Raw genomic sequence first — 17,899 nt, 5'->3', positions numbered from 1 at the left:
ACCTTTAGATTTCTAAGTGTGGGAGACCATCCCTTCGATGCTGACAGACAGACTTATGAGTTGAAATGGATAAATTGCCAGAATAAATTAGAAAAACCTGGACATGTTGCTCGCTTGAGTTTGTGGCTGTGTGGCGGCCTGAGGACGATGTCCCCATCGTGAAAGTGACTATCGTGCAAGTATGAGAACCCAAGTCCTATCCCATGAATCATGTAAAGTAAGGTTGATGAGGCAGGGTAGTCGTAGCGCAGCACTGTGAGGCAGAGGCAGGAGGATCTCTGCGACTTCAAGGACAGCCAAGGCTATACACAAAGGAACCCTGTGTTGAAAAATAAAAATAAAAAAAGAGGAGCAACGCCCAGGATTCTGCTCTGGCTCCACCCATGTGTGCACACACAAGAACACACCTGCAAGGAAAAATCAATAAACCTTGCTGTATTTATACAGAAAGAATTTATACTTTAATCCCAGCACTTGGGAGGCAGAGGCAGGTGGATTTCTGAGTTCGAGGCCAGCCTGGTCTACAGAGTGAGCTCCAGGACAGCCAGGGCTACACAGAGAAACCCTGTCTCGAAAAACCAAAAAAAAAAAAAAAGAATTTATAGCATGATAAAAACATTATCTCTAATAATTTAATTGCAGTAGACAAATTTGAAACTAGAGTTTGCCCTGAATCATGGCAGTCCCGGTGGTTGCTGCATTATAACCCTGGTAGCACCTGTTTCAGATAAGTGTGCCCGTGGTTTCAAGATGATGTGTGTTGGTTACTTTTGTGCAAAACTCTGTTCATTTCTGAAGGCTACTCACTCTTGTGACTTTAAGGCTGTGTTTTCTTTACATCTTTTCTTTGAACTTTTTGTTCTAGGAAAGGATGCTCAGAAGTCTATACAATATTAGCTAGTCATAGTGGCTCACCCTTCTAATGTGAGCCAGCACTGAAGATGTTGAGATAAGAAGATTGTCAAAAGCTCTAAGGCAGAACAAAGTGAGTTCAAGCTACAGCCTGTGACAGAGAGAGACCCTACCACAAAAGGGAAGGAATGAGATGAGAAATTCGTACGTTCTCTAACATATCAAAGTTGAATATTAGATTAAAATGTGCCAGAGATAGCTATGGAATGTGAAGCAGTTCCTCGGCTTCCCTGTTGGGGCTTTTGCAGTAGTGATACCTGGAGCCTCATATCCAGCTCCTGAGTCCTAACCCACCGCATTCCTGGCTCCTAGCCAAGGCTAGGCTATGGCTCTGGGCTCCCAGAAACTATGGGTTTTCTCCTCCTCTTCTTCCTATGTTGTGTCTCAAGAGAACCGGACAACTTGTCACTGGATTGATTGGAAAGAGAGGTTCTCAGGCTGCCTTCTCATCCTCTTGACACTGGCAAACATGTACACTGCCATTCTTCTTCAGAAAGAACCTGGAGAGGCTGGAGAGATGGCAGCTCTTCCCATTGACCTGGGTTCACTTCCCAGCAACTACGTTACATAACCTGACTCCCTCTTCTGGCTGTCAAGGGTACCAGGCACACACGTGCACATGTGGTACAGCCGACATACTCACCCATAAGCAAAACGTCCAATCACATGAAAAAGTAAACAGAAAGAATTAAGAAATTGGGACAACACAGACATGATAAATGGGATTTTGATGACTGTGCTGTGACTAGAGGGATCTCTATTATAAGACGCAAAGGCGAGGAGAATGTTTTATTAGGAATCAAAACTGACAGCATTTTTAACCTCGAGACAAGAGTGCACTGCATGACAGTTGACACTTGTGTATGTATGTCAGCCACAGGCATTAGCGCTGCCGTCTCTCCAGCCTCTCCGTCACTGGTGCTAGCTCGGCTTAGTGTTTTCTATTTCGCTAGCCAGCTAAGCAAATAGAGTGTTCTGGGGGTACCTTTTTTATTTTTATTTTTATTTTTTTTTCTATTACCAGTCATTGATTGTTTATTGAACACATGTATTACTGGCCTTTAAGTGAAAAGTTTTGACTATTTTGTTTTGCTTTGTGAAGAGTAGTGGTATTTAAAAATAAATAAATAGCCAGACAGTGGTGGTACACACCTTTAATCCCAGCACTTGGGAGGCAGAGGCAGGCGGATTTCTGAGTTCGAGGCCAGCCTGGTCTACAGAGTGAGTTCCAATAGCCAGGGCCACACAGAGAAACCCTGTCTCAAAAAAACCAAATAAATAAATAAATAAATAAGTGTCAGATGTGGTGTCTCTCGCCTGTTCTATTCTTCCTTCATAAAAGACTGCCATGAGTTCAAAACCATCCCATCCTACCAAGTGAGACTTGTCTACAAAAAACTAAATAAATAAGTTACCCTGAGATTCCATACACATGTTTTCTTTTTAACAGATTGAAGAGCCTTTCCTCTGTTCTGAGGTCATTGTTTATTTAGAGGAATGCACCGTGAACATTTTCTCAAGGTTAAATAGCTTCTGATAACATTTTAAGCAAGTGCATAACATTCCATGTTAAGGATTTATCATGATCGGCTAAGTTATTACATTACTTTCTCTATAATTTTTTAAAGATAACCTTTACAATTTTCTAGCACTTCAAATTTTGAACTTTGTTTTTCCCTTTTATTTTCCCTTTCCATAAAGATAGACTCTCACGTATCCCAGGTTGGCCTTGAACTCATGTAACAGAGGCTGACCTAGAACCTCCCGCACTGGGATAAAGATGGCCTGATGTTGAGTGTCAGACCGGAGACTGCACGCCTGCTAAGGCAGTGTCTTCCCCATGGAGCTCATCCCTTTCCCTGTCTTGTTCTTACGTCATCAACAGGCACCACACAGACAAAGGAGGCACAGCAGCTCCACAGGGCTAACCTCCACAGGGTCGACCTCCACAGGGTTAACCTCCACAGGGTCGACCTCCACAGGGCTAACCTCCACAGGGTCAACCTCCACAGGGTCAACCTCCACAGGGTCGACCTCCACAGGGCCAACCTCCACAGGGCCGACCTCCACAGGGTCAACCTCCACAGGGCTAACCTCCACAGGGTCAACCTCCACAGGGTCGACCTCCACAGGGCCGACCTCCACAGGGCTGACCTCCACAGGGTCGACCTCCACAGGGCCGACCTCCACAGGGCCGACCTCCACAGGGTCGACCTCCACAGGGCCGACCTCCACAGGGCCGACCTCCACAGGGTCAACCTCCACAGGGCCGACCTCCACAGGGCCAACCTCCACAGGGCCGACCTCCACAGGGTCAACCTCCACAGGGTCGACCTCCACAGGGCCAACCTCCACAGGGCTAACCTCCACAGGGCCGACCTCCACAGGGTCGACCTCCACAGAGTTAACCGCAGCAGCTCTGACCTGCAGACTTCCGTTCCCTACTTTTCTTTTCCTCTTTCTGCCCTACATTGCTTTTCGCTGAGGTGGCTATTTCTTCTTTGTTCCTGTCTCCTCCTGTGCCTCTGCCACCTGGTGCAGCCTTGTTCCTGCTGTTTTCTTTTCTGGTAGAGAGCAGTCAAACATAAAATCAATAACTGCTTCTCAGCCAAAAATAAACCCATGGGTATTGATGCCTTTCACACTAGTCCACAATTGTATTCTCATCCGTAGTCCATAGAATGTGTAGTGTTTTACAACAGGAAGTGATGAGCACCTGAGAGCTGAGAGAGCATGTTTCTACCCCGTGAGGCAGCACACTTAAAATAGAGCTGCAGTAGTTGGAGCCGTACTGATTTGGGTCTGATCTGACTGATTAGGCTACATTCAGATTGGGTCTTATACAGACCGGGGTGGCCTCGATGACTTGATATGTAGGCTGCTCTGAGCTGCAGTGTGGGAATAATAGTGCTGTGGGGTCGTTAAGATTAAGTGTGAGGTAACAGAGAAGATGCTTGGGTATAATTTATAGGGTCCTGTCTGGAACTACACATGCGTACTTTGTGATCACTGGGCTTGGAGAGCCCCTCTCATAACTTGAGTTGTTATACTGGGATCTGAATCCTGAATAGACATACTCTGTATGTGAGAACAGTTACGCTCTAAAATCTTCTAATGCATCACTCCATAGGGCAGTGGTCCTTAGCCTTACTGACACTGTGACCCTTTAATACAGTCCCTCACGTTGTGGTGACTCCCAGTGGTAAAGTTATTCTCATTGTTACTTCATAACTATAATTTTGCTACTGTATTGATTGTAAAATAAATATCTGATGTGTAAGATGAAAGAGTCACTTGACCCCTACCCCAGGAGCCATGACCCACAGGTTGAGAACTGCTGTTGTGGGGTTAGAGGAAGATAAATAATTATCACAAAACATATAACAAATTTTGTCTGGCAGCAGACAAAATAAAAATCAAGAACTTGAAGCCAGTGAGGCTGGAGATGGCTCAGCAGTTAATAGTGGGTAGATACTAACTACTATTGCACAAGGCCTGATTTGGGTCCACAGCACTCGTGTCAAGCATCTCACAACTTCCTAAAACGACAGCTCAGGGCATCTGATGCCTCTCCTGAACTCCTCAGGCACCGGCACCGACGCCCACAAAAATAAATGATAAAAGTAAAGTTTTTGTCTGGTTGGGTTTTGTTTTGTGACCAAGTTTCTCTGTGTCACAACCCTGGCTCTCCTGAAATTTCTTTTGTAGACCAGGCTGGCCTTGAACTCACAGAGATCCACCTGCCTCTGCCTTCAAAGTACTGGAATTAAAGGCGTGAGCCACTGGGTTCTTTGTAGTCTGGGCTGGCCTCGAACTATGTGAGTCACAGTGACCTTTAGCTCTTTCCCCAGTATGGAGTTATGGCATACAGCCGTTCACTGCATGCCTGCTCAGATTTGGTTTCTTTTTTTTTTTTTTTTTTTTTTGGTGGGGGGTGTTTTGTTTTGTCATAACATCATAACACAAGGCACAATCAGTTTACGGTTTCCTGTCATTAGTCCACACTACCTACAGTACTTGTACTTAGTACCAAATGTGCACTGCAGTGCCTCCTTGACTGGGCACCCGTCCATACACTGCTTGGAAACTTGGGCGTCGATCTTTCTCCAGATTTCCAAAATAATCAGGATAAGGATAGCTGCAATCAAGTACATACAACCAATATTTCAAACACATTTTTGAAAATGAAGATTACGCCAGACAGTGGTGGCGCACGCCCTTAATACCAGCACTTGGGAGGCAGAGCCAGGCAGATTTCTGAGTTCCAGGCCAGCCTGATCTACAGAGTGAGTTCCAGGACAATAATAATAATAATAATATAAAAAATAATCATCCCAACTGTTTGGGAGTCTGAGGCAGGAAAATCGTAAGTTTGAGACCTGTCTGGGATAAACACTGAGGCTCTGTCTCAAAAAGAAAAACAGCTCATGTTACAAGTCTTTAAAGTGCCTCTTTACCTGGACAGATTAGAATATCGGCTGCCCAGTGCGCCCTCTTCGTCTCTTGACCTGGTCAGGAGACACTGCCTGTGGTAATGTCATCTGCTTATTTTTTCTCCATTCTTTCATTCTGTATTATAAACCCTGTGAAAGCAGAGACAGAATCACTCAATCCTGCGTTTACAGCCTCAGAAACACACAAATGGTCTGAGAGATGGCTCAGCCGGAAAAGCACAGCCATGCACACCTGCTGAGCTGTTTGATCCCAGGGATCCGCGTGGAGCAAGGAAAGAGCTGACTACAGGGTGTCCTCTGACCTCCACATAGATGCCCATGGCATGTGTGTGCCCACATACAGGATGACGATGGTGGTGGTGATGATGATGATGGTGGTGATGATGACGATGGTGATGATGATAAAATTTTAAACACCACACATAGAATGAATGGTGCTTTCACTTAATATTTCAGTATACATTATCTCTGGTTTTAACTTCTTAATAATGCCCACAATTTCTTCTTGCTGAACCTGGAGTTAGGCTGGCAGCCTCAGCATTTGCTCATCACGCTGGAGTTACAGGCCCGTGTTGTAGCCTTGTGTGTTGGAATCCAGATTCATATCTTTGTGCTTGGAGTAGCAAGCAGTCGTACTCGCTGAACCAGCTCACAAACCATGTCGTTTTTCTTAGCCACCAACTATGGATAGTTTATTATAGTTATGATCAATAGTTATTAATTGTCGATTATTAAATGATGGGTATTGATATTACAAACTAGATATAATATAGCAATGTAGATTGGTCAGGACCCACAAGGTAGAGAGAACTGACTTCTGGCCTCCATCTGTGCCATGGTGTACACATATACACAACATGCATGTACACACAAATAAGACAAATCGGGCATGATGGTGCAAACCCACAATCCCAGCATCTGAGAGATGAAAGTAGGGGATCAGAATATCAAAGCTACTAGCAAGTTCAAGGCTAGCCTAGTCTATCCTTGAGACGTCCCCCTAACCCCTCTATCTCAAAAACAAAAATTGAAATAAGATGAAAAAAATAATGAGATCGTGGAGCTGATGAGATGGCTCGGTGACAAAAGATGTGAACTAAAAATAATATATACTTTATAAGAATATAACCAACAAAAATATATATATATTACACATGAAAATATCTGAGGCTACAGACAGGGCTAGGTATGTAATATGGAAGCTGAAATCTGCCTATATTCTTACCAGATTGGGAAAATATATGCTTTATCTGTTACACATTAATAAAAATAAGTCAATAGCTGAGGACCATGTGTCAGGAGCTGTAGGTGTGCGTCAGCACAGAGTCAAAATGTTTGTCTTAGGGCAGAGGACAGGGTTCATTTCCTTCACCCACAAGATGACTTAAACTGTCTGCAACTCCAGTTCCAGGGATCTGGGATGATCTTCTGGCCTCCATGGTCACCAGTCACCACCTACACACACAGTGTGTGCGTGTGCGCACGTGTGACTCCTACATATAAATTAAAAACAAATCATCTGGTGTGGTGGTGCATGCCTTTAATCCCAGCACTGGGAGACCAGTGAATTTCTGAGTTCAAGGCCAGCCAAGGCTACATAGTGGGACACTGTCTGAAACAAAACAAGTTTCTTATTTTCTGTGATTTATTTGAATGCAATAATGCCAAATCAGTAGTAGCTCACAAGAGTTTGTTTAGAATGGGTGCTTGAGGAAGCCCTGGAGCCTTTTCCCTGTGCTGCCACTGCCCCGCACAGCGCAGCGCAGCGCAGCACAGCACAGCGTGATCTCTTTAGGTCTTGTTTCCTCCTTCTCTGCTCTGCTACAGACCATGGCTACACCTAGAGTATGGTTTGGAGACAGGGGCAGGTAGATCTCTGTGATGCCATCAGGGCTACACAGTGACTGTCTCAAAAACACAGATGAGCAGGGCCTAAAGGAGGGCCCAGGGATTCAGAGCTGCCTGCCCTTGTTCCCAACATCTCCATGGTGGCTCACGACTGTCACTCAACTTCCAGATGATCCAGTGCTCTCTTCTGGCTTCTGTGGGTGCCAGGCATGTATGTGATACACATAGATTCAAGCAAAACACATAAAACAAAATCTCTGAAAATAAATCAGAAGGGGGGAGGCGGAGGTCCAGTTCCAGTGTCGCTGCGGGGACGGGTGCCTTGGTACCTTTGCTGTGTCTGTGTCATTGAAGGTGAAGATGACTGGACACCTCAGAACAGAACAGAACCGCTCTCTGTAACTGTGCCAAGGCTTTCCTTGTTTTGTGACGGAGGCCTGTTTTCTTACTTTTTACTGCCCTGAAGCTTGTAAGTCTCTAGTGTTTTTTTTCTTTTCCTTCCTCTCTTATTCTCCAGCTGTCTCAACTCAGACCCTCATAGGAAGAGCATTACACTTCAGCAGATGTGTTTCCTGTGACATTTCAACGAGCTTCCATTTTGTCTTTCCGTGTTAGAAGTGCTCCACTTTCCCTCCCTGTTGCCCCTTCAACTCATTCAGTACTGTCAGGTTTGCAGAGTATGACAGAGAAAGAAGCCATATTTATAAACATGTGATCCACCCAGCTGTTTCAAGAATAGAAAGCCTGTTCTCCCTCTGAAGCTGTGCCTCCTTTATGAACGTGGCAGCTGTCTGACTGACACTTACCTTGTCCAGAAACAAATGGACACTGCTGGGTTTGGGGTGGGTTGGGTGGTTGGGTGGTTGATTTTAACAGAGTCTCCCTGTGTAGCCCTGGCTGTCCTGGAACTCAGGTCTGCCTTCCTCTGCCTCTGCTAGGACTGAAGGTGTGTGCCACCATGCCAAGCACTGTTCTTGTTTAAACTAAGCAAAGCAGCCTATCACTAAGGTGAGACATCCAATTGAATTCACTTTGGTAGTAGAGAAATTTTAGTTCAATTATTTTCTTAGAAGATAGTCCATTCCCTTAAGAAGCCAGGGTCTTGAAAAGGGACAGGAATCCCATCCTTTCTTCCCTTTGAATATCGATCCCCTTGCAGACCTGCAGACCTCCATGTCATTCATTACAGAGAGAGAGGTAAACAGGTGTCTAAGAGAGTGGTATGGAAAGAATAAATCTTAGATAGCCAGACATCCTAGAATCAGAAGGATCTGGCTTCTGTTAGTCTTTCAATGAAATATTTACCCTTATCGGACTTGAGTTTTTTATTTCAATTATTTTTGATTGTTTGTTTGTTTGTTTGTTTGTTTGTTTTGGGGCATGGTCTCCTCTCGTGGAGAATGGCCTTGATCTTTTTCATATTATATTTTATATAGTGTGTGTATGCATGTGCCACAGCACACTTACAGAAGTCAGAGGACAATTTGAAGGAATTGGTTTTTCTCTGTCCACCATGTGGGTCCCAGGGATTGAACTCAGATTATTAGTCTTGGCAGCAAGTGCCTTTACTCACTTAACCATCTCATCAGCCTGAAATACTGCTTCCTTTTTTGGAGGGTGGAGCGACAGTCTCTCTACATAGCCCTGGAACTCAGAGCTCTTTCTGTCTCTGCCTCTCAAGTGCTGAGATTTAAAAGCATACACTGTCATACCCAGCTTCCTCTTCCTCTTCCCCTTCCTCCCCCTCCACTTTCTCTTCTGCTTCTTCATTACATTTTGATTTATTCTGATCTCCAGCACAGGTTTATAGTGGCACATGCCTGTAATTTCTGCACTTGGAGGTGGTGGCAGGAGGATAAGTTTAAGGTTACCCTTCACCAGCTTGATTATATAATGAGCAGGTTGGAGTTTTACAACCCTGACTCAAAAACAAAATTAAAAAAAAAAAAAAAAAAAGAACTGTTAAGTAAGAAGCCAAAAAAGGTCAATAAACACAAAAGTAAATTCCTGCATATCATTAATTGCCAGCAGTAAATAAACTGATGAAAATATCTGATTATGTTACAAGAACTTTACTCCCAAGGTATTAAAAGTTACAATTAAAGAAAATAGCAGGGGCTCGGCTGTTGAGAGCTGCTCACCCTCTGACCTAAATGCACACTCTCGCACATGTAAAATAAAAACAATTTTTTAATGAAGTATCCCTTGTCATTCTTCATTGGCTTCACATTTCCTTCTTAGAAACATTCAGGGATATTCCTGTGAGCTATCTCAGTGGGTAAGGGTGCCTGCCACCAAGCCTCGTGGCCTGAGTGTGGTTCCTGGGACATACATGATAGCGTGAGAGAACTTGCTGCTTCAAATTGTCCTCTGACCTCTTCATTCACGCCATGTGCCCCCCATCCCTCCAAATAAATATATAATGAAAATACATACGCCTCCTTAAGTAGAACTATTGTGCATTACACCACTCATATTCCCCGCCCCGCCCCCAGTTTTGTTTTTCAAGATAGTTTCTCTGTGGAGCCCTAGAGCTCTCCTTGTAGACCAGCTGGCCTTGAACTCCCCTGGTCATCCTGCCTCCACCCCTCAAGTGTCAGAATTACAGATGTACACCACCACTGCCACGCCTGGATTTCAGCGTTTGAATTTAGTGCCACATCTTCAAAAACCTTGTTTCCCTGTTGGGGGAGGGAATGAGGAGCAGGGTGTCATGTTTCCTAGGCCGGCCTTGAACTGGCTGTATAACAGAGGATAACACAAACTTACATTGCTCCTAATCTCACCCTCCAGGTGTTTTGCTTACAGGTTTCTGCTACAATACCCAGTTTATCTAGGGATAGAACCAGAATTATGTGTGTCCTGGATGAGCGTTCTGCCAAGTGAGCCACATTCCCAGCCCCCAGTCCCTGCCCCCCTTTTAATAAGTTATTGTGACATCATTTAAGAGTGAGACTGGAGGAAAATTGTGATGGTTAGAGGGTAGGTATACTGTTCTTTTAGAGGACCCAAGTTCAGTTCCCAGTCCCAACATCAGGTGACTCACAGCCACCGCCAGCTCTAGGGAGGTCCAACACCTCTGGCTTCATCTGCAGTCACATGACACATACCCACTCATAGACACATAACTAAAAATGATAAAAAAAAAAAAAGTCTTTTTTTTTTTTTTTTAAGTACAAATATATCAAGCTGGGCATTGGTGGCGCACGCCTTTAATCCCAGCACTTGGGAGGCAGAGGCAGGCGGATTTCTGAGTTCGAGGCCAGCCTGGTCTACAGAGTGAGTTCCAGGACATCCAGGGCTACACAGAGAAACCCTGTCTCGAAAAATCAGGTCTTCCCGTCAGGCGGATGAGGATCAGAAGCTCAGTGTCATCCTTAAGTATATAACAAATTCAAGGACAGCCTGGGACCTGTGAGGCCGTTTCAGAAAAATGAAAAATGTCTTGATCGGGCTATGAAGTCTGAACTATTTATTGCCTATCTGTAGGGATCCAGGAGCACTATAGTTAATTCCCATGGAACTGTTCTCGCCCATTGGTCCCAACGCATTATTAAACCTCCACAGGGGCAGTCAGAGTGCTTCTCAGATAAAGGATATTCTTTGCAGTGGCCAGAAGGCTTGTCTCACCCAATACTTTTTTCTTCTCGTTTTCAGGGATGTTGGTGGTAAATGTGACATGGAGAAACAAAACATATGTAGGTACACTTCTTGACTGCACAAGGCATGACTGGGCACCACCAAGGTGAGCACGTATAGATACCTCATTTATATCCATCTGAACCCCACGTGACCAGTGAACTGTTAGACTCTTAGTTTACTGCAGTTGGCCTCAGACTGAAGCCTCCTGGGTGCTTTTATCACTAGCTTGAGCCACCACCCCAGGGTTATATCCATTTTCCTTCCTTCCTCCCTTCTTCCCTCCTTCCCTTCCTCCCTTCTTTCTTCTTTGGGACCAGGTTCATTCTGTAGCCCAGGCTGTCTTGGAATTCACTGTATAAGACAGGCTGTCTCAAAGTGATCATCTTACCTTAGCTTCCTAAGTGCTGGGATTTCATGTGTTTGTATAAGTCACTGGGCCTGGCCTTACTTTCAAGTTGCAGTTAGATCTTTAAGTTAACATATCAAACAGCGGTAGTTGTATGTACCTGTAATCCCAGGTCTGGTGGATACAGAAGGGTCAGAAGTTCAAACCCACCTTCAGCAGCATAGGGAGCTAAGGCTAACCCTGAGTACATGCCTTGTCTCAAATGGGTGATAACACTAACATTTCGAGTCTGGGATATTGCATGAGGCTTATGGATTCATTGTCTAACAGCACCACAAAAATAAAAATGTAATAAAAACCACTAATATTTCAATGTCTTCTTACACCTTATTCCTAACGTTGGTACCCAGTGTGCTGGGGCTTGAGAGGCCTAAACTAAGGCGCTATGATCCAAAGCTAGTGTGCAAATGACACCCTAGGAGGCTACCTCCCAGTACAGTTCCCATGCAGGTTCCTAGGAAACCACAGTTATTAAAACAGTAGCTGAGCAGAAGCACTGCTCCAAGTTAGAGGCTAGCCTTGTCTACTCAATGACCTCCTTACCAGCCTGGGCTTCAAAAAAAAAAAAAAAAAAACCCGGGTGTAGTTCATACTGGTAGGCCCTGCCTCACAAAAACAAAGGTGTTTTCCCTTTAATAATATCCTGTCCTATTTGTCCTTTTCCAAGGTTCTGTGACTCTCCTACCAGTGACTTGGAGATGCGTAACGGTCGAGGAAGAGGCAAACGCATGCGTCCTAACAGTAACACGCCTGTCAGTGAGACAGCCACAGCCTCTGACAGCAAAGGAACCAGCAGCAGCAGCAAGACCCGAGCAGGAGCCAATAGCAAAGGCCGTCGGGGTAGCCAGAACTCCTCAGAGCACCGTCCTCCTGCCAGCAGCACCTCTGAGGATGTCAAAGCCAGCCCTTCCTCAGCCAATAAGCGGAAAAACAAACCCCTTTCAGACATGGAGCTGAATTCTAGCTCAGAGGACTCCAAAGGGAGCAAGCGTGTCCGTACAAATTCCATGGGCTCAGCCACTGGGCCCCTGCTTGGGACCAAGGTAGAACCCACTATTGTGGACAGAAATTGTCCCTCCCCGGTCCTGATAGACTGTCCCCACCCAAACTGCAACAAAAAGTACAAGCACATTAATGGACTTAAGTACCACCAAGCCCATGCCCACACAGATGATGACAGCAAACCAGAAGCTGACGGAGACAGTGAATATGGAGAGGAGCCCGCCCTCCATGCTGACCTCAGCAGCTGCAACGGTGCACCTGTCTCACAAAAAGGATCCTTGTCCCCTGCCCGCTCAGCTACCCCCAAAGTTCGGCTTGTTGAGCCTCACAGCCCTTCCCCTTCAAGCAAATTCAGCACAAAAGGCCTCTGTAAGAAAAAATTGAGTGCAGAGGGAGACACAGACCCTGGAGCCTTATCCAATGACGGCTCTGACGATGGACCCTTGGTAATGGATGAGACAAGCAACGATGCCTTCGACGCTTTGGAAAGGAAGTGTATGGAAAAAGAAAAATGTAAAAAGACCTCCAGTTTGAAACCTGAAAAGATTCCACCCAAGAGCTTAAAATCAGCCCGTCCCATTGCCCCCGCCATTCCCCCACAACAGATCTACACTTTCCAGACAGCCACCTTCACAGCAGCAAGCCCAGGGTCCTCCTCAGGCTTGACCACCACTGTGGTCCAAGCAATGCCCAACAGCCCCCAACTCAAGCCCATTCAGCCCAAGCCCACTGTTATGGGAGAGCCTTTCACAGTCAACCCTGCCCTGACCCCTGCCAAGGACAAGAAAAAGAAAGACAAAAAAAAGAAGGACTCATCAAAGGAACTTGAAAGTCCTCTGACCCCTGGGAAGGTATGCCGAGCAGAAGAAGGTAAGAGCCCGTTCAGAGAATCAACAGGAGATGGAATAAAAATGGAGGGCCTTCTGAATGGCTCCTCAGAGTCCCATCAGAGCCGGTTAGCTAGTATCAAGGCTGAAGCTGATAAGGTTTACAGTTTCACTGACAACGCCCCCAGCCCTTCGATTGGAGGCAGCAGCCGCCTAGATAGTGCTACCCCAACCCAACCCCTAACTCCCCTACATGTAGTGACCCAGAATGGAGCTGAAGCCAGCTCTGTCAAAACCAATAGCCCTGCCTACTCTGACATCTCTGACGCTGGGGAGGATGGGGAGGGCAAGGTGGACAGTGCCAAGTCCAAGGACCCTGAGCAGCTGGCTAAAGAAGGAGCTAAGAAAACACTTTTCCCCCCTCAGCCACAGAGCAAAGACTCACCATATTATCAAGGCTTTGAAAGTTACTACTCTCCAGGTTACGCACAGTCCAGCCCAGGGGCTCTCGCCTCGAGCAGCCAGGCTGGAATGGAGGGCCAGGCTGTAAAGACAAAGAAGGATGAGGAGCCTGAGAGCATAGACGGGAAAGTGAAAAGTGACGTCTGTGAGGAAAAGAAACCCGAGCTGAGCAGTTCCAGCCAGCAGCCGTCTGTCATCCAGCAGCGGCCCAACATGTACATGCAATCCCTGTACTACAACCAGTACGCCTACGTGCCTCCTTACGGCTACAGCGACCAGAGCTACCACACCCACCTCTTGAGCACCAACACCGCCTATCGGCAGCAGTATGAAGAACAGCAGAAGCGGGGACTGGACAAGAAGGCGGAGATGGGCCTGAAAGAGCGGGAGGCATCACTCAAGGAAGAGTGGAAGCAAAAGCCGTCCATTCCACCGATTCTCACCAAGGCTCCCAGCCTGACAGACCTGGTGAAGTCAGGACCAGGCAAGGCCAAGGAGCCAGGGACTGACCCTGCCAAGTCTGTCATCACTCCCAAATTAGATGACTCATCAAAACTCCCCGGCCAGCCCCCTGAAGGCCTTAAAGGGAAGCTGGGTGAGGCCGGCCACCTAGGCAAGGAGGCGTCTGAGGCTAAGACAGGCACTGAGTGTGGCCGACAGGCAGAGGTGGATCCAACACTCTGGTACCGACAGGTAACTGCTGTGTGTAGGGAGGTGGAGAGGTGCCGTCTGCCAAAGGTTCTGCCCACAGGTCGGCACTGCCTTGTGTAGGGCTCCATAGAATTGAGATTAGCAGGACAGTTGCATGATTTTAGCAAACCTGTACATTTTATGTTTTAAAAGCACTTTTACCTCCTTAAAAGGTACTTTTCCCGTAAATGGAGATGAATAAGACAACTTATTTTGTCTACAGTCAGTTGAGCCTTCATTAGCAAAGCAAGACAAGAACCTGGACGTTTTGACTCCTAGCCCAGTGTTCCACTGCATGGTTTCTATGGAAGGAAGCACATGCTCACTAAACAGGCTTCTTTAAAAAGGAGTTTATGATGTCAGCTATGATGACACATGATGCCTATAATCCTAGGACCTGGGAAGCTAAAAGCAGATTATCTTGAGTTTATAGCCATACTGAGCTACATAGCCTGGGCTACATATACGTAGCAAGACACTGTTCTCTTAATAATAAAAAAATAATATTTAAAGTTAAAACTATTGGGGCTGGAGAGATGGCTCAGTGGTTAGAGCACTTTCTGTTCTTCCAGAAGACTGAAGTTTATTTCCCAATGCCCACATCAGATGGCTCACAACCTCCTGTAACTCCAGCTCCAGGGGATCTGATTCTCTCTTCTGGTCTCTGCAGACACCCACGCCCGTTGCAAACATTCACACAGTCTTCCCTTTCCTCCTGGGGGCAGTGTTAACTGCAAAGCAACATAAACACCTTGGCAGGAGGCAACTTGTATTCCTAGAGTCGCTGCCCTAGAAGTTTTGTCCAGAGAAGAGCCACTGATGGCTTCACTTTTTTTCTCCCAGCATCTTGTTGGATTAGGTTTGAGGAGGTGTTTTGTTTTGTCATGACAGGGTCTCGCTATGTATTCCTGGCTGGCTTAGACTCCGTGAACCAGGCTGCCCCTGAACTTAGAGTTCTATTTGCGTCTTCCTCCTCAGTGTGGAAATTAACAGTGTTTTTGTAAACAAGATCTCTACAAGTCAGGATCCCACCTTGCCTTGGGTGCTGTAATGGTCTGTTGCTGTTTCTCCTCGGACCTCGGGTTCGAAAGGGTCTTTTGTGTCTATAACACTACTTGGCACCCATTCTGTGGTTTTTGCAGGAGACAGAGCCCCGGATGTGGACATATGTTTATCCTGCCAAGTACTCAGACATCAAGTCGGAGGATGATCGGTGGAAAGAGGAGCGGGACCGAAAACTAAAGGAAGACAGGGGCCGGAGTAAGGACTCTGTTCCCAAGGAGGACGGGAAGGAGAGCACAGGCAGTGACTGCAAGCTGCCCCCGTCTGAGGAGCCCCGCCTCGGGAGCAAGGAGCCCCGCCCAAGTGTCCACGTGCCCGTGTCCTCCCCGATCACCCAGCACCAGTCCTACATCCCCTACATGCATGGCTATTCGTACAGCCAGTCATATGACCCCAGCCACCCCAGCTACCGTGGGATGCCTGCAGTGATGATGCAGAACTACCCAGGTACGGTGCCTGGGGCCGCGCTGCTCGTGGGAAGGGAGCTGGTGTTCAAGTCCAGAGCTTTGTGCTTGGTGGCTCTGGCTCTGAGGTTCAGGGAACCTGACTTTTTTACATAGAATGTGTCCATGATGTGAAGCTGCCACTCTAACCTTAAATGGCCCTAATTACAGTCAGAAAAACCACCTCTCCCTTGCTTTAGCTAAGGTTGCTTCTACATTCAGCCTTTCTTGATGATCAGTGGTAAAACCCATGTGCATGACAGCAGTCTTCTCTCCACTGGAGTTTCTGTAGACACTGATTCTGCTGCATGCAAGGCACGGTGGGGAACGCTGAAGAGAGGAGAGCAGCTCCCTCCATCGAGGGCTTCACAGTTAATACGGCGGGAGGGAGCTGTACATGTGGCAACTTAAGATTCCAGCCCGAGCAACACAGGCTCAGCTTTGAGGTTGTGCTCAGCTGTGAGATGAGAAAGCTGTCAGGGACGCAGAGCACATTTTGAAGTCAGTTGGGGGATGTCTGGTAAGTTCAGCTTGAGAAAAATTAGTTCTTGAACTGCTGACAGTGAGTTCTCAGTGGGTCAAGGTTTAAGTGTTTTTTAACTTCCTAGAAAAAAAATGTTCATATTCTACTCTACACACTAATTTCTGTTGCCTGAAGACCTTTGTGGGATCCAGAACTTCCCGGTTGCTTGCTTGTTGCTTGCTTGCTTGTTGCTTGCTTGCTTGCTTGCTTGCTTGGGTTGAGGGTTGGGAGAGGGCTAGTTATCTTTGTTTTCCTGAGACAGGATTTCACTTTGTAGCCCTGGCTGGCCTGGAACTTGCTGTGTAGACCAAGCTGGGCTCTTAACAAGCCTGCCTCTCCTGAGTGCTGGGATTAAAAGTTTGCACCCCTGTGCCTGGCCATTCAGCACACAGTCAGTGTTTGCTGATCCAATTACGGTGAACGATGAAATACGTAATAGGTTGTCGTGAACTGTAGCCACTCCGCTGAGCGGCAGTTCAGGAGAGCTGATACCTCTGTGTTTGGGCATCTGTTGTCTAACCTACCCTGCCCTCCTCAGCTTCTGGTAATCCCTGTTTTCCATTTAGATCAGCCTGAACATTCACTCCTTACAGCTTCCCAGCCTCCTAAAGCTAGTCTTGAATTCTGCTGGTATTATTATGGGATAGATTCTAAATACAAGTAAGCTTTTTAAACAGATAAGATCACCTCTTCCTCATGGTGCTCCTCACCGTCTTTATACAAATGAAAGTTCCATCTGTGACGCTTTCTCTGGTCCATGCACTGTCTCGAATGATTTATGCATTTTTCCTGTTGTTCTGTTTTCATTGTTGAGACGGGGTCTTATTACACAGCCTTTGTTAGCCTATAATTAACCAGCTTTCCTCCTTTTTCTTGCCTCAGCACCCAAGTGCTGGAATTAAATGCCACCACACCCAGCTTGTGTTTCTGTGTATTTGCATGTGTCCACGTGGAGGTCAGAGGTCAATGTCACTTGTCTTTTTCGCTGATTTAGTTTTTTTCAAACAGGGTCTCTCACTGAACCTGGAACTCTTGATTATTTTAGACTGACTTGCCAGTGACCCCCAGGGGTTCTCCTGTCTGTACTTTCACAGTTCTAGAATTATAGGTACTTGCACCTGGCCCTTTACATAAGCCCTGGTGATCTGAACTCTGGTCCTCATGCTTGTATGGCAAGCATGATTGTGTCTTTGTTTATGTGTTTACATGGATGTATATAGGTGCACCATGTGCTTGTTTGATACCCAAGGAAGCCAGAAAAGGTGTTAGATACCATGGGGCTAGGGTTATAAACTGTTGTGAACTATCATGTAGGTGCTAGAAATGAAATCTGGGTCCTTTGCAATAGAAGCAGGTGTTCTTAAACACTGATCTGTCTCTCCGGCCCAGCTTAAGTTTTTGAGACAAAGTCTGGCCATGTAGCCCAGGCTAACCTTGACCTCATCTTCCTGTAGCTAAAACTACAGGTGTGTGTGCACCTAGCGTCATATTGCTTGTTTGTGAAAGGACTTTGCTGGAACTAGATCCTGTAAATTCTGTACTAGAATTTACTGTGGTGAGACGATCTTCCTTGAAACAGTCCACTTACTGCTGCCTCCCAGGTTCTGGATTGGAGCATCATATGCGCT

The 17,899-nt window shown here is 46.3% G+C and overlaps 1 protein-coding gene across 1 annotated transcript in view; it reads left to right on the top strand.

The window, feature by feature from the left end:
* The window catches only part of Znf609 (zinc finger protein 609), a 127,813-nt gene that overhangs the window by 103,244 nt on the left and 6,670 nt on the right, over window positions 1-17,899 (top strand). Inside the window, exons 4-6 of the mRNA XM_076925822.1 lie at window positions 10,872-10,959; window positions 11,930-14,246; window positions 15,386-15,752. Coding sequence (XP_076781937.1) covers window positions 10,872-10,959; window positions 11,930-14,246; window positions 15,386-15,752 — 2,772 coding nt within the window. The remainder of the gene's footprint in view (window positions 1-10,871; window positions 10,960-11,929; window positions 14,247-15,385; window positions 15,753-17,899) is intronic.

This window comes from Arvicanthis niloticus, chromosome 26 (genome assembly GCF_011762505.2).
Source record: "Arvicanthis niloticus isolate mArvNil1 chromosome 26, mArvNil1.pat.X, whole genome shotgun sequence".
In the NCBI taxonomy this organism is placed as follows: Eukaryota; Metazoa; Chordata; class Mammalia; order Rodentia; family Muridae; genus Arvicanthis; species Arvicanthis niloticus.
This window is presented reverse-complemented; position numbering and strand designations above follow the sequence as displayed.